Source organism: Equus przewalskii, chromosome 7 (assembly GCF_037783145.1).
Source record: "Equus przewalskii isolate Varuska chromosome 7, EquPr2, whole genome shotgun sequence".
Taxonomy (NCBI): Eukaryota; Metazoa; Chordata; class Mammalia; order Perissodactyla; family Equidae; genus Equus; species Equus przewalskii.
The window spans coordinates 31015513-31031411 of NC_091837.1; the positions used below are offsets into that span (position 1 = coordinate 31015513).

General features: G+C 45.0%; 1 protein-coding gene across 4 annotated transcripts in view; it reads right to left on the reverse strand.

Moving 5' to 3' along the window:
- ANKLE2 (ankyrin repeat and LEM domain containing 2) overlaps positions 1–15554 on the reverse strand; it is a 30884-nt gene extending 15330 nt beyond the window's left edge. The window contains exons 1-2 of one of the 4 annotated variants that reach the window (XM_070629405.1): positions 14757–15554; positions 2343–2816 (exon numbers count right to left, since the gene is read on the reverse strand). In XM_070629405.1, coding sequence (XP_070485506.1) covers positions 2343–2816; positions 14757–14943 — 661 coding nt within the window. In that variant the 5' untranslated portion in view covers positions 14944–15554. Of the gene's footprint in view, positions 1–2342; positions 2817–13952; positions 14238–14756 lie in introns of those variants that run through there. The other 3 variants (XM_070629404.1, XM_070629406.1, XM_070629407.1) reach the window with 3 other exon arrangements.
- Positions 15555–15899: the final 345 nt, after the last annotated feature.

A 15899-nucleotide genomic window follows, 5' to 3' on the forward strand; every position in this document is an offset into this window, starting at 1 on the left:
CTACTTTATATGTGGGACACCCACCACAGCATGGCTTTTGCCAAGCAGTGCCATGTCCGCACCCAGGAACCCCGGGCAGTGGAGAAGTGGAACGTATGAACTTAACCACTGTGCCACCAGGCCAGCCCCAAGCCCTGGGTTTAATAACAAACGATTGCTACCCAGTTGTCTGACCTTTCTCTCATATTAATATTTCAATTTTAAATCTTGAAGAAAAAGGGCCTTAGCTAACCAAAAGAACAAAATTAATAAGCTTGGTTATATATATGTGTGTGGACATAAATGATACATATTTTATACATACATGAAATTTTGTATCCAAGGACACTTATTCCATACTAAAAAATAAAATTCATGGATTAACAATCTAAATAAAAGTAATAAAAAAAAACAAGATAAAAAACTATGAATAGGGGGCTGGCCCTGTGGCCAAGTGGTTAAGTTCGCGCGCTCCGCTTCCACGGCCCAGGGTTTCACCAGTTTGAATCCTGGGGGTAGACATGGCACCACTCATCAGGCCATGCTGAGGTGGCGTCCCACGTACCACAACTAGAAGGACCCACAACTAAAATATATACAACTATGTACTGGGGGGCTTTGGGGAGAAAAAGGAAAAAAAAAACAACCCTATGAATATATTAGCAACAAACATAAGGGAATTTTAAACATAATTTTGGGCGGGGAATGTCTTTCTAAGCATGCCAAGAAACCCAGAATACATACAGGAAAAGAAAGTCCCAACTGCATAAAAATACTAAAGTTCTGTAGGGGAACTATCATAATTAAGTTCTGTATGAGACTCTCAAAATATATAAAATACAAACGACAGATCAGGAGAAAAAATTTTTAACTGAGAGAAGAATGGTAACGTCCACTGCCCACTAAAAATGGTCACTAGACATGACCAAGTGATTCATCAAATAAATACAAATAGACGATAACCACATAAAAAAGGTGATCGACCTCAAACAAAATAGAGGTTTACCTTATTCAAAAGACAAATAGGAAAGTTCAGCAACATGCAGTGTGGTTGACAGAATGGCAACAAGACACTCACCTTCCCTTTTTACAGACAGATGTGAGTTCAACATTGTGTTGTAGAGAGACTGGAAAAGTTACTCTCTCACACATCGTGAATGGTTATGCCTTTTGGAGGGCAGGAGCTTTCACGGTTTAAAAAATGTGTACCTTTTGACCCAAAACGTCTACTTACCATTTTTATAATAAAAACAATGTACATTTATATATATATGTTAAATTTAAATGAAAACATATCAAAAATAAAACAATCAGTTTATATATATAAACAAACATAGTAGGGTCAGAAATGATCACAAAAACAGTTACTAAGTGGTTACTTCTGGTGAGTAAGATTTGAGTGGGGAGGAGGAAAGAAAGAAACTACACTTTTATTTTCTACCCTGTATATAGAATACATACAGTACATATGCATATTTTTTTTGAGAAAAACAACTTTCATAATAATAAAGGATAAAGATAGAGGTTGGCCCCGTGGCCGAGGGATTAAGTTTGCACGCTCTGCTTCGGCAGCCCAGGGTTTCACTGGTTCGGATCCTGCGCGCGCGGACATGGCACCACTCACCAAGCCGTGCTGAGGCGGCGTCCCACATACCACAACTAGAAGGACCCACAACTAAAAATACACAACTATGTACCAGGGGACTTTGGGGAGAAAAAGAAAAAATAAAATCTTAAAAAAAAAAAAAAGATTAAAGATAAAGGGAAAATGCATCATGGGCATTTCCAACGTCTTTAAAAAATTCTTATGGTTGAGTATTATTCCATTCTACTCGTGGTACATAATATATGTCTAACTAATCTCCTGTTTTTAGGTCCCAGCACAAATGATACAACAACAATAATAATAATGACAGTACGCAACTTCTGACATTCTAATCAACATCAAGTTTTCATTAATTCTTTCCAATGCTATCTATTTTAGCCTTGTTTAAAATTGTAATTCTTTAATGTTGAAAATTACTTATACTTTCATGGCCATTTGCATTCATTAACATAAAAGGTATTCAGGTTATGTTGAATTAAAAAAAGGAGGGAGATGATTAATCAACCAATGGCAGCCAGCCACCAAATATTTGTAAAGTGAACTATATCTTAGAGAATCCAATTTTCTTAATTTTTGAAAATTCACGTATACATTTACAAAAACTTCAGGAGAGTTCTATATAAAAACGCTAACAGTGGTTGATTTAGGCTGATCAGATTACGGTGGTTAAATTCTTCTCTTCTCCTGTGTAGTCTGTGAGTCCCCCTGCTGTCCACGCACCACCTGTGTAAGAAACACCACACGCTTGTCACATTACCATTTCTCGGTGGGGCATCCTCGTATGCCGGGCACACACCGTAATACAGAGGTGGCTCTGTAGAGGCCCTCACCACAGCTTTGTGGCCATCGACCCCAGCCACAGCACTGAAGGGCACCGAGCAGGTCTGAGATGTCACAGCATCTTCCTCCGGAGGATTCAGGCCCACGCTATAACCAAAATCTCGGTCTTCAGAAAAGCTGACCTGCTCAGTCTGGCTCCCCACAACAGACTTGAAAATCCCTTGCGTGTTCCGGCTGAGAGCTGTGGCACCTGCGGAATCATGGCCGGGAGCGTGTGAAGGCAGTGTTCTTCCGTGCTCTAATAAAGCCTGAGCCAACTTCTTCTCAAAGATGAACCTTGTAGTTGATGTAATGGGTCCACACTTCAATCCAGCTTTGACAATTTCTTCTCTAAGGTCATCTGGATTCAACAGTTTCAATCGAGCCAAGATGGCATCCATTGTCATTTCACCTAGGCGCAGGACAACAAAAACCAATTCAATGACTGTAAGTACATCTTTTCTTATTAAAAAAAATAAAATAAAAGTGGCAAAAAAGCTGGCTTCAAAGTTTCATTTCAATCCAGTGTTTCTCAATATCCTTTATGAACTCTGAGGATTTCCATAAATTTTTTGTTTCCAAATCTACAATAATCTTAACACAATTCAGGTAAACAGCTTCTGGTTTATTTGGATAAGAGTCATATAACCTAGGACTCTTATGCAATAAGATCACACTAATACTCCACCCAGGGAAGTGCACTGTGGAAACAGGTGTACTCATACACTGCTACTTGGAGTGTAATTTGGAACAAATGCCAAAGAAGACAATTGGACAACATCCATCAAAACTCCAACTCCAGAAACTTATCCTACAGATCTATTCACACTTTATTCCGTAAGTGATGGGAAATCATGCAAAGATTTAAACAAGGAGCCACATAGATAGCTCTGGCACTCATTTTGTTAATACTAATAACAAATAGCTAATGTTTAATGTTTTGGGGAGCTTTTCTGTGTGCCCAGTTCTAGTCTAAGTACTCTGCAAACACTAAGGTATTTAACAGTCACAGTAACTCCGTGTGGTAGGTATCACCATTATTCACCCCCACTTTACAGACGAAGAACCTAAAGCACACAGAAGATGAGTAACTTGTTCAAGTTATACAGCTACAAACTGCATATCCGAACTGGAGCTGGAGCTTTAATCCCCGTATTTGGAGAAACAACAGTTAAATCTATGGAGTACGGGTCTCAGCACAGTCAGCTAGCATTAGGGGAGAAGGTAAGAAATGACCGGGCCAGACCGCCATTGCAGTCATGGGACTAGAGACGAGGGCTGAGACTAGAACAACGGGAGGTTTCAATGACAGTGGATTAGATGCTATGTGGAGGGTTTGAGGGATTAGCCGGCTTAGGACAACACCTACATTTCTGGTCCAAATGCCTAGGAAGAGATGCTACCTGACGCAGAGACTATAAGAGACAGAACAAATGGAGATTTGCGCATTGAGCATTAGAAACACCTACTGCACACCAAGTGGGCATTCTGATTTTCAAGTCTGAGACTTGGAAGATGAGAAGTTCAGTGTGGGAAACACAGACCTGGGAATCATTAGCAGACAGACGGTGGTTATAATACCGAGACGAAACCAGGGACAACAAGGAACATACAAAAAAACAGTAAGCCTGAAATGGAATCTGAGTAATACCAAGGATTAAGAGACAGGAGAAAAAGAAGAGAAACTCAGAGGAGACTCAGAAAGAACTGGACATACAGGGCGTGCTTACAGAAACCAAGATAGTACAGCCTCCTACACACCTAGGCTGCATGGTACCTATCTTATGGGACCACTGTCCTTGACTGAAAAGTTGTTATGCAGTGCCTGACTGGAGAGGGTTAAGAGATGTTTAAACATGAAATGATACGATATCCAGGATTGGCTTTAAATTACTCCAACAGGAGAGCAAAACAGAGGGGGTAGTGACAGAAAAAAAAAAGATTCACAAAGTACTAATACCTTCTGTAGCTGGATGTTGGGTAGAAGGGGCTCATTATATCATCCTACCTGTTTTCGTGTATTTCTTTTTTTAAAACTTTTTATGAGACCACCTCCCCCACCCAACTCTAATCTTTCAAAAATGGCTGTTACTTATTTGCAAAGGGGATATCAGTCTTTTAACAATGAATGTATTGCACAGGCTCCTCTAAAGCTGCCAAAGAACTTGGAGGGGGAGGCCTGCTGATCACAGGACTCCACCCAGGAAGAGCACCTAAGTGGATGCTCCGTACACCGGGATCTAAGACAGAGAAGTGGCTCAGTGATAAGGAAGTGATACGAAACGCAGAGGGTAGGTCAAAGCCACAGGCAAGGCAAAGCTTGAAGGGAGGGGAATTTGGGGGCAGATGCTATGAATAAACAGAGAGGAGCTGCATCTGTTCCTGACAATATTCTTTTTTTCCCCCTTCTTCTTCTCCCCAAAGCCCCTCAGCACATAGTTGGATATTCTAGTTGTAGGTTCTTCTGGTTGTGCTGTGCTCAGCATGGCTTGATGAGCGGCACCTAAGATCCGTGCCCAGGATCCAAACCGGCGAACTCCTAGGCCACTGAGGCAGAGCCTGTGAACATAACCACTCAGGCACAGGGCCAGCTCACTGACAATATTCTATTTTTCATACCACCCCTGTGTCTTTACTCTAAAGCTACCTTTCTACCATGCGCTAGTTTGAAGGGGATTTCGGTTCTTGCAACCAAGCAAACCCTATAAAGGACAATTACATTACATTGTATCACTAACTGTGTGACCTTGGGCAAGTCATGCAAACTCTAAGCCTCAGTTTCCTCATCTATAAAATGGACATAATAACTGCTCTACTTCTTAGGCTGTAATGAGAATTAGATAAAATAACACGTGACCACCGTGTCTGGCAAATCCATAAACATCAGCTACAGCTGGTAGGCTATCAAGGAACACAGGTTTAAATCTTGCAGAATACACAATATGCTAGAAAGTCAATTTTAATAAAAGCAAAACACACACTCTGTGACTAATATTCTTAATACAAGTATTGGCTCATGTGTGCAAAAAACAAAGGATAAAGGAGAAACTAACGAGACTGCTTACCTGTGGGGGTGGGTGGGAAGTGGATAGGAAGAACAGACAGAGAGCCCAGGGCAGGGGACAGCAGTACTTCTGAATATAATTTTATATGTTCTGACTTTTAGAAACATGTTTGCGATTCACGTATTACACTACTCAAAAAATAAGTAAATAAACAAAAAGATAGGAAGAGACTCCTAAATGGAATACAAACCAAAACAAATGAGCTCAACTCATCGTTGAGGAGAACCAACCCCGAAACTATGAAAAACAGCAATGTGTGACTATATACTCCAAGGATGACAACCAAATGAAGGGTACACAACCACAGCACTCTGGCTGGTAGGTGTGTTCCACAGTGGTACAGGTTAGTGACCCTGAAGCTATTTTATGTGTCCTCAGCAAATAATTGGATATATTGTGGCTGATGAGAGCCAGGTTCCTCACTGACACAGAGGGGAGTTACAGATAAGGAGGAGGGGGAGGCTTGAGTAAGGGTCAGCACTCTTCTGTAAAGGGCCAGAGAGTAAATCTTGACGCTTTGTGAGCCATAAGGTCTCTCAAATGCTCAAGATCACCTACAGACAACAGAGTGTGACTGTGTTCCAATAAGACTTTATTTACAAAAATAGGTGAGGGCCGGCGCCTGGCCTGGTGGCTTAGTGGTTAAGTTCACATGCTCCATTGTAGGGGTCCAGGATTCGACGGTTCAGATCCCGGGCATGGACCTAAGCACTGCTTATCAAGACATGCTGTGGTGGCATCCCACATATAAAGTAGAGGAAGATGGACACAGATGTTAGCTCAGGGCCAATCTTCCTCACCAAAAAGAGGAGGATAATGGCCAGCCCCATGGCCGAGTGGCTGGGTTTACATGCTCTGCTTCAGTAGCCCAGGGTTTTGCCAGTTTGAATCCTGGGCGCAGACATGGCACCACTCATCAAGCCATGCTGGGGTGGCATCCCACATGCCACAACTAGAAGGACCCACAACTAAAAATACACAACTAGGTACTGGGGCGCTTTGGGAGAAAAAGGAAAAATAAAATCTTTCAAAAAAAAAGAGGACAGGCAGCAGATGTTGGCTCAGGGCTAATCTTCCTAAAATAAAAAAAAGTTAGGTGGGAGAGAGGGGGCGGAGCAAAATGGCGGGGTGAGCTGACCCGGGATTCTCTCCCCTCCAAAATACAACAAAAGATTGGAAGAACTGAATTTCAGAGAATAAACATAATGCCACCTCGTTAGAGACCTACAATACCAAGAAGGCGGAGATCATAAACCTTGCTTACACCCCCGGAGGCGCTGGAACGGTAGGAGAGAACATCGCTCCCTCCCCTAGAGTCTGCGATCGCTGAGGCGCGGGTCGGAAAGGAGCGGGGGAGGGGCCGCGCGGCCGGGTATCATCCAGGACTCCTGCCGCTGATTCAGTGGAGACCTGCTGACGGGGGTAAGCTTCCGTCCGCGGGGACCCCATAAATCAAGGGCCTTGGGAGACCAGAGAACAGAACTGATCTGAACCCAGACCGGCGCGTGTGAGTAACAGCCGCCCCTCCCCCCCAGCAAAGCCAGTGGGCGCAGCCATCTTGCCCCAAAGGCGGAGAGCTCAGAACACGCGGCTCTCGACCCCCATCTAGTGGCGACAGGCTGTAACTGCAACTGAATTCTACCACCATGAGAAAAAAACCGCTCCTCTACCATCCAGCAATTTATAAAAGCCCCAGACCAGAAGGAAAACAATAAAAACACAGAATTAAGTCCTGAGGACTTGGAATTAGGCAAACTAAGTGATAATGAATTCAGAGCAGCTATAATCAAAAAACTCAATGAGGTAGAGAGAAAGAGAAACAAGCCGAGTTTTGGGGTTACTTCACAAAAGAGATTGAAATCATAAAGAAGAATCAAACAGAATTACTTGAGATGAAAAACACAATGGACCAGATAAAACAGAATACAGATTCCCTGAATGTCCGTGAAGACAACATAGAGGAGAAAATTAGCATAATCAAAGATAGGCTGAATGGTGCCAGACAGAGGGAGAAAGAGAACTAAGAATAAAAAAAAAATGAGGAAAACCTCTGAGAGATAATGGATTCAATGAGGAGTAAGAACATAAGGATCATAGGAATTCCCGAGAATATGGAAAAGGAAAATGGAGCAGAAAGTGTGCTTAACGAAATTATTGAAGAGAACTTCCCAAATCTAGGGATCAACGGAGAAATGTGTGTAGAGGAGGGTTTTAGATCTCCTAGATTTGTCAATGTAAAAAGACCTACTGCAAGGCACATAGTAGTAAAGTTGGCAAATAGGAAAGATAAGGAGAGAATACTCAGGGAAGTAAGGAAAAAAAAGAGAATAACCTATAAAGGAACCCCTATCAGACTGTCAGCGGATTTCTCTACAGAAACCCTACAAGCTAGGAGAGAATGGAGTGATATATTCAAAGCTTTAAAGGATAAAAGCCTTCAGCCAAGAATACTCTATCCAGCAAGAATTTCCTTCAGATATGAGGGAGAAATTAAATCTTTTCCAGACAAACAAAAGTTAAGGGAATTTGTAACTAAAAGCCCTCCATTACAAGAAATCCTCAAGAAGGCTCTCATACCTGAAAAAAGAACAAAGGGAGAAAGGGGACACAATCCACAGACTAGGGAGACCAATGGATAGAACCAGAACAGGATAGCAAATATTCAATTATAGCATTAGGGTAAAGGTAAGGAAACTACCAAAGCAAGGACGATCTTATCACTCTAAGTACAAATTAATAAGACGAGTTGGAATAAGAAATGAAAATAATTATTTAGGAGGGGAAGAGCAAAGGGTCTAAATCAGTATTGGTCAAGTAAGTAAGAGACCACCAGAGAATAGACTATATTATACACGAGATTCTAAATACAAACTTCAAGGTAGACACTAAAATAAAGTACAGAACAGAGTCACAAATCATAAATAAGGAAAAATCTAAGAAACCCAGCATAAGAAACTGCAGTATTAAATGGGTAGTCTAAAGCAAACAGGAAAAGAAACACAGGAAAACAAGATAATGAGCCACAGATTGACAGCACTAAGTCCACATGCATCAATAATCACTCTCAATGTGAATGGATTGAACTCTCCAATAAAAAGACACAGAGTGGCAAAATGGATTAAAGAACAAGATCCAACAATTTGTTGCCTCCAGGAAACACACCTCAGCCCCAAGGACAAACACAGGCTCAGGGTGAAGGGGTGGAGGACAATACTTCAAGCAAATAGCAAGGAAAAAAAGGCAGGTGTTGCAATTCTCATATCAGACCAAGTGGATTTCAAAATAAGACAGGTAAAGAGAGACACAGAGGGACAATATATAATGATCAAAGGGACACTTCATCAAGAAGAAATAACGCTTATAAATATCTATGCACCCAACACAGGAGCACCAAGATTCATAAAACAATTATTAACAGACGTAAAGGAAGATGTTAAAAACAACACAATAATAGTAGGGGACCTCAACACCCCACTCACATCAATGGACAGATCATCCAGACAGAAAATCAACAAGAAAATAGTGGAGCTAAATGAAAAACTAAAACAATTGGACTTAATAGACATATATAGATCACTCCACCCTGAAAGAGCTGAATACACATTTTTCTCAAGTGCACATGGAACATTCTCTAGGATAGACCATATGTTGGGAAACAAGGCAAGCCTCTACAAATTTAAAAAAATTGAAATAATAACAAACATCTTCTCAGATCATAGTGCTATAAGGCTAGAAATTAACTACAAGAAAAAAGCTGAGAAAGGCAAAAAGATGTGGAGACTAAACAACACACTACTGAACAAGCAATGGATCGTTGAAGAAATTAAAGAAGAAATAAAAAAAATACCTGGAAACAAATGAAAATGATAGCATGCCATACCAACTCATATGGGATACAGCAAAAGCTGTATTAAGAGGAAAATTCATCGCAATACAGGTACATCTTAACAAACAAGAAAAATCCCAAATAAGCAACCTTAAAGCACACCTAACTGAACTAGAGAAAAAAGAACAAATGAAGCCCAAAGTCAGCAGAAGGAGAGAAATAATAAAAATCAGAGCAGAAATAAATACTATTGAAACAAAAAAGGCAGTAGAAAGGATCAATGAGACAAAGAGCTGGTTTTTTGAGAAGATAAATAAAATTGACAAACCACTAGCCAGACTTACAAAGAAAAAAAAGGAGAAAGCTCAAATAAACAAAATCAGAAATGAGCGAGGAGAAATAACAACAGACTCTGCAGAAATACAACAGATTATAAGAGAATACTACAAAAAACTATATGCCAACAGAATGGATAACCTAGAGGAAATGGATAAATTCTTGGACTCCTACAATCTCCCAAAGCTCACTCAAGAAGAGGCAGACAATTTGAACAGACCAATCACAAGGAAAGAGATTGAAACAGCAATCAAAAACATCCCAAAGAATAAAACCCCAGGACCAGATGGCTTTCCTGGGGAATTCTACCAAACTTTCAGAGAGGATTTAATACCTATCCTTTTCAAGCTATTCCAAAAAATTAGGGAAGATGGAACACTTCCTAACACATTCTATGAGGCCAACATCACGCTGATACCAAAACCTGACAAGGACACCACGAAAAAAGAGAACTACAGGCCAATATCACTGATGAACATAGATGCAAAAATTCTCAACAAAATTTTGGCAACCAGAATTCAGCAATTCATCAAAAGAATCATACATCAGGATCAGGTGGGATTCATACCAGGGACACAGGGATGCTTCAACATCCGCAAATCAATCAACGTGATACACCACATCAACAAACTGAGGAATAAAAACCACACGATCATCTCAATAGATGCAGAGAAGGCATTTGACAAGATCCAACAGCCATTTATGATAAAAACTCTGAACAAAATGGGCATAGAAGGAAACTACCTCAACATAATAAAGGCCATGTACGACAAACCCATAGCCAACATCATACTCAATGAGCAAAAACTGAACCCCATCCCCCTGAAAACAGGAACGAGACAAGGATGCCCTCTATCACCGCTCTTATTTAACATAGTACTGGAGGTCCTGGCCAGAGCAATCAGGCAAGAAAAAGGAATAAAAGGAATCCAAATAGGGAGGGAAGAAGTGAAACTCTTGCTGTTTGCAGACGACATGATCTTATATATAGAAAACCCCAAAGAATCCATTGGAAAACTGTTAGAAGTAATCAACAACTACAGCAAAGTTGCAGGGTATAAAATCAATTTGCATAAATCAGTAGCATTTCTATACTCCAGTAATGAACCAACAGAAAAAGAACTCAAGAATACAATACCATTCACAATCACAACAAAAAGAATAAAATACCTTGGGGTAAATTTAACTAAGGAAGTGAAGGACCTATATAATGAAAATTACAAGGCCTTTCTGAGAGAATTGGATGACAATTCCATGGAGATGGAAAGACATTCCATGTACATGGATTGGAAGAATAAACATAGTTAAAATGTCCGTTCTACCTAAAGCAATCTCCAGATTCAACACCATCCCAATCAGAATCCCAATGACATTCTTTACAGAATTAGAACAAAGAATCCTAAAATTCATATGGGGCAACAAAAGACCCCGAATTGCTAAAGCAATCCTAAGAAAAAAGAACAAAACGGGAGGCATCACAATCCCTGACTTCAAAACATACTACAAAGCTACAGTAATCAAAACAGCATGGTACTGGTACAAAAACACGTGCACAGATCAATGGAACAGAATTGAAAGCCCAGAAATAAAACCACACATCTATGGACAGCTTATCTTTGACAAAGGAGCTGAGGGCATACAATGGAGAACAGAAAGTCTTTTCAACAAATGGTGCTGGGAAAACTGGAAAGCCACATGTAAAAGAATGAAAATTGACCATTCTTTTTCACCATTCACCAAAATAAACTCAAAATGGATCAAAGACCTAAAGGTGAGACCTGAAACCATAAGGCTTCTGGAAGAAAACGTAGGCAGTACACTCTTTGACATCAGTATTAAAAGGATCTTTTCGGACACCATGCCTTCTCAGAGAAGGGAAACAATAGAAAGAATAAACAAATGGGACTTCATCAGATTAAAGAGCTTCTTCAAGGCAAATGAAAACAGGATTGAAACAAAAAAAACAACCCACTAACTGGGAAAAAATATTTGCAAGTCATATATCTGACAAAGGCTTAATATCCATAATATATAAAGAACTCTCGCAACTCAACCACAAAACATCAAACCACCCAATCAAAAAATGGGCTGGAGACATGAACAGACATTTCTCCAAAGAAGATATACTGATGGCCAATAGGCACACGAAAAGATGCTCATCATCGCTGATCATCAGGGAAATGCAAATCAAAACTACACTAAGATATCACCTTATACCCGTTAGAATGACAAAAATATCTAAAACTAATAGCAACAAATGTTGTAGAGGTTGCGGAGAAAAAGGAACCCTCATACACTGCTGGTGGGAATGCAAACTGGTGCAGCCACTATGGAAAACAGTATGGAGATTCCTCAAAAAATTAAAAATAGAACTACCATACGATCCAGCCATCCCACTACTGGGTATTTATCCAAAGAGCTTGAAGTCAGCAATCCCAAAAGTCCTATGTACCCCAATGTTCACTGCAGCACTGTTTACAATAGCCAAGACGTGGAAGCAACCTAAGTGCCCGTCGACAGACGAATGGATAAAGATGTGGTACATAATACAATGGAATACTACTCAGCTGCAAAACAGAACAAAATCATTCCATTTGCAATAACATGGATGGACCTTGAGAGAATTATGTTAAGTGAAATAAGCCAGCGAGAGAAGGATAATCTGTGTATGACTCCACTCATATGAGGAATTTAAAATTATGGACCAAGAACAGTTTAGTGGATACCAGGGGAAAGGTGGGGTGGGGGGTGGGCACAAAGGGTGAAGTGGTGCACCTACAACATGACTGACAAACATTAATGTACAACTGAAATTTCACAAGATTGTAACCTATCAATAACTCAATAAAACAAACAAACAAAAAGGTGGGGGCCAGATATGACCTAGCAGGCCATAGTTTGCCAACCCCTGGATTAGAAATGGCAGTATTTGCAGGAACTCAATTGACTGATTGATAGAGACATAAAGATAAAGATACACGCAATTGAGTTAAGTCTGCAGACTGGATAATACTTGCTGGTTTTCCTCCTCGTAGTTTGATTATGTTAAGATACTAATGTTGGGGAATGTAAGCGAATGGTATACAGGATTTCTTTAACTTTTTCCTTTCTCCCCCGAGGAAGATTGGCCCTGAGCTAACATCGGCTGCCAATCTTCCTGTTTTTTGTATGTGAGCCAATGCCACAGCATGGCCACTGACAGACAAATGGTTTAAGTCCATGCCTGGGAACTGAACTCCAGCCACCGAACCAGAGCATGACGAACTTAACTACTAGGCCACTGGGGCTGGCCCATCTTTAACTCTTTATTTCGAACAATTATAAACACAAGACGTTGAAAATTAGTACTGAGACCTCAGTACTATTCCTGTGGACCCATTATCCAGCTTCCCCAGTGCAACCTCTTACACACTGCAGTGCGTTACCCAAACCAGAAACTGACACTGGCACAGCACATGAAGGAGACCACACCCCTCACCAGTTTCTGCAGTCACTCTTCTTGAGTGTCCTTGTCTATAGCTCCACAACTGTTTATCACACATACAGATTCACAGTCAATTACCGAACTGTTCCGTCACCACAAAGATCTCCCTGCTGCTGCCCCTTTATAATCACATTCGACCTCCTCCACTGACCTCAAGCCCTGGCAACCCCTGATTTGTCTTCTATTACTGTAACTTTTTTCATTTCAAGAATGTGATATAAATGGAATCATACAGACTTCTTGAGATTGGCTTGTTTCACTCAGCATAATATCGCTGAGATCCATCCAGGCTGTTGAGCGGATCGAAGTTCCTTCTGTGTCACTGCTGAGTAGCTTCCCAGGGTGTGAATGTGCCAGTCTGTTAAACCATTCACCCCTGAAGAGGTATCTGGGCTGCTTCCAGTTTTTGGCAGTTACAAATAAGGTTCTAAATGCTCATACACAGGCTTTTGTGTGAAAATAGGTTTTCATTTCTCAAGGATAAGTGCCCAGGAGTGCAGTGTGGGTTTAACTTTTTGAAAAACTGCCAGACTGATTTCAGAGTGGCTGAACCTTTAGCGGTTTCCCCAGTAGTAAAGAGGAGACCGACTCCTCAGCATTTGGCAATACTGGTACTTTTAATTTCAGCCATTCTCACAGGTGTGTAGTGACAGCTCACTGTAGGTTTAATTTGTATTTCGGTACTGGCTTGTCACATGGAACATCTTTTTACATGTTTGCTTTGTACTATTTCTATAATTTTTTATAAGTCTAAAACGATTCAAAAACGAAAAGCTAGAAATTAAAGACGAATTTTTATCAAAACGACATTCCCCACTGTCATCTCTTGCCCCACACCTAGTGGCCACAGCCACCCTTAGCTGGAGTGTCTGGGTGCTCTGAGTCTCCGTGTGCGGCGCGGGCTTCCCGGCACAGCGCTGGCAGCGCAACGACGCCTCGGCGCGCCGGGTCCTCTCGGGGCCGCTCACAACACTCCGGAGGGCACGGGAGCCAGCACAGCCAGCGGCAGCCCACGGGCCGGCCGGCCTCCGCCTCCCGCCCGTGGCCTCGCGCAGACCTCCCCGGGGCCGCCGCCTCAGCGGTAAACCAGGACGGGGAAGCAAGTGCCCCGAAGGACCCCGTGAGCCCCGAGATTCCAAGGTGGCGTCATCAATGTTGCCTTCCGCTACGGAAGATCTCCCTAACTATCCTGGTATTTGAGAAACTCGGATTCATCACCCCCGGAAGAAACCGTATTTTCGGACGACAAGGTGAATGAAACGTGAACGAGGACGGTGCCGGACGCGCGCGGCGGGGCGAGCGCCTCGCAGGAGACAAGCACGGACCCGGGACAACGGAGCGGCTTCTCAGTCAAACAGGGAGTCAGGGAACATCAAGCGAAACCGCCCGCAGACCCGGCACCGGGCGTCCAGCCTCACAGCCCCCACCGTCCGCCTGTCTACAACTCCCGAGTTGTACTCCCGGGCTTCCGCCGGATCGCCAGACTCGGGCCGGGAGGAAAGGGGCCGCAGAATGGCGAGAAGGACGGCCTGGGGAGGGGCAAGGGCGCCCGGGATGACGAGAGAAGCGGGTCGCGGAGAGGAAGGGGGAGCCCGGGAGGGAGCCGGATGGGGCGCGGGTCCACCGGCGGCCGGGCCTTACCTCGGTCGGGGGCCGGGGCCGCGGCCGCGCGGGGTGGCGGGTCGAGGGGCCCGCTCCGGCCCAGGCCCCGTGGCCGCTTCTCCAGCCGCCGCACCAGCCAGCGCACCGCGAACAGCAGCACCGAGGCGCCCAGCAGCTCCCAGGCCAACGCCGCCCACTCGGCCGCCGCCAGCCGCGGCCACAGCATCGCCGCCGCCGCCGCCGCCGCCCGGCCGCCGCCGCTGCCGCTGAGGAGGCCCGCGCCCCTCAGGACCCCGCGTCCTGGGCTGCCCGCGCCACTGCCTGACGGCGCCGCTCCGGGGGCCGGCGAGGGGGCGCGGCTGCGGCTCCTGGTGGCGCGGAGCGCAGCGTCAGGCACTGGCGCGGGCGCGCGAGGGGCGCGGGGTTCTGAGGGCGCGAGGTCTCGGGGCGGGGGCTCCTGAGAGGCGCGGCGTCCAGAGGGGCGAGTGGTCCCGGGCTTGGGGTCGCTCGCCGCGCTTGGGCCGCCCCGGGGGCGGGGAGGACGGCAGGGCCGCAAACCGGCCCCGCGGCCCCCGACCCAGAGGCCCCTGCCCGCGTGTGCCCGCCGCCCCCCAGGCGAGGGCGGGGCCCCTGGCGACGCCGACGTGCCCCGTGGGCGGCGGGCAGCTGGGCCGCAGGGCCGCGAGGCGCCGCGCTGGCGGGCGGGTTTGCGCGGGTCAGGAGCTCCGCACACGGGCTTCGGCCAGCGGCCCGGCCCGCCCTGCCCTGCCGGGTGCGCGGCAGAGCGGCCGCTACAGCTGCGAGCCGCGCGTCTGCTCCTCCCGCCGCGCTTCCGAGCGGCGCGGCTTCCGACGGGGCGACTCCGGGGCGGGGTTTCTCGGAGGGAGGGGCGGCGGCCGCGCAGCCGCGGCGGGGGCGGGGGCGGGACGCAGCCTGTCGACTGCGGGGCCGCAGCTGCCCGGCCCTCTGGCCTGCCGGCTCGCGTTCTCTGAGTCTGGGCTGACTGGCTTTCTCACTGCCCTGGCCGCGGGGCGCGGAGGGCTTCCCGGCGGGACGGGGGACAGCGCCGTGCCGAGGGCTCCTCCGCTCCGTGCGGGGGACCCCGCTCCCCTGATCTCAGCGCCGTGGCCGCGCGGGCGGCGGGTGGACTGTGAAGGGCCGGGGAATTTGGGGACCGATGGG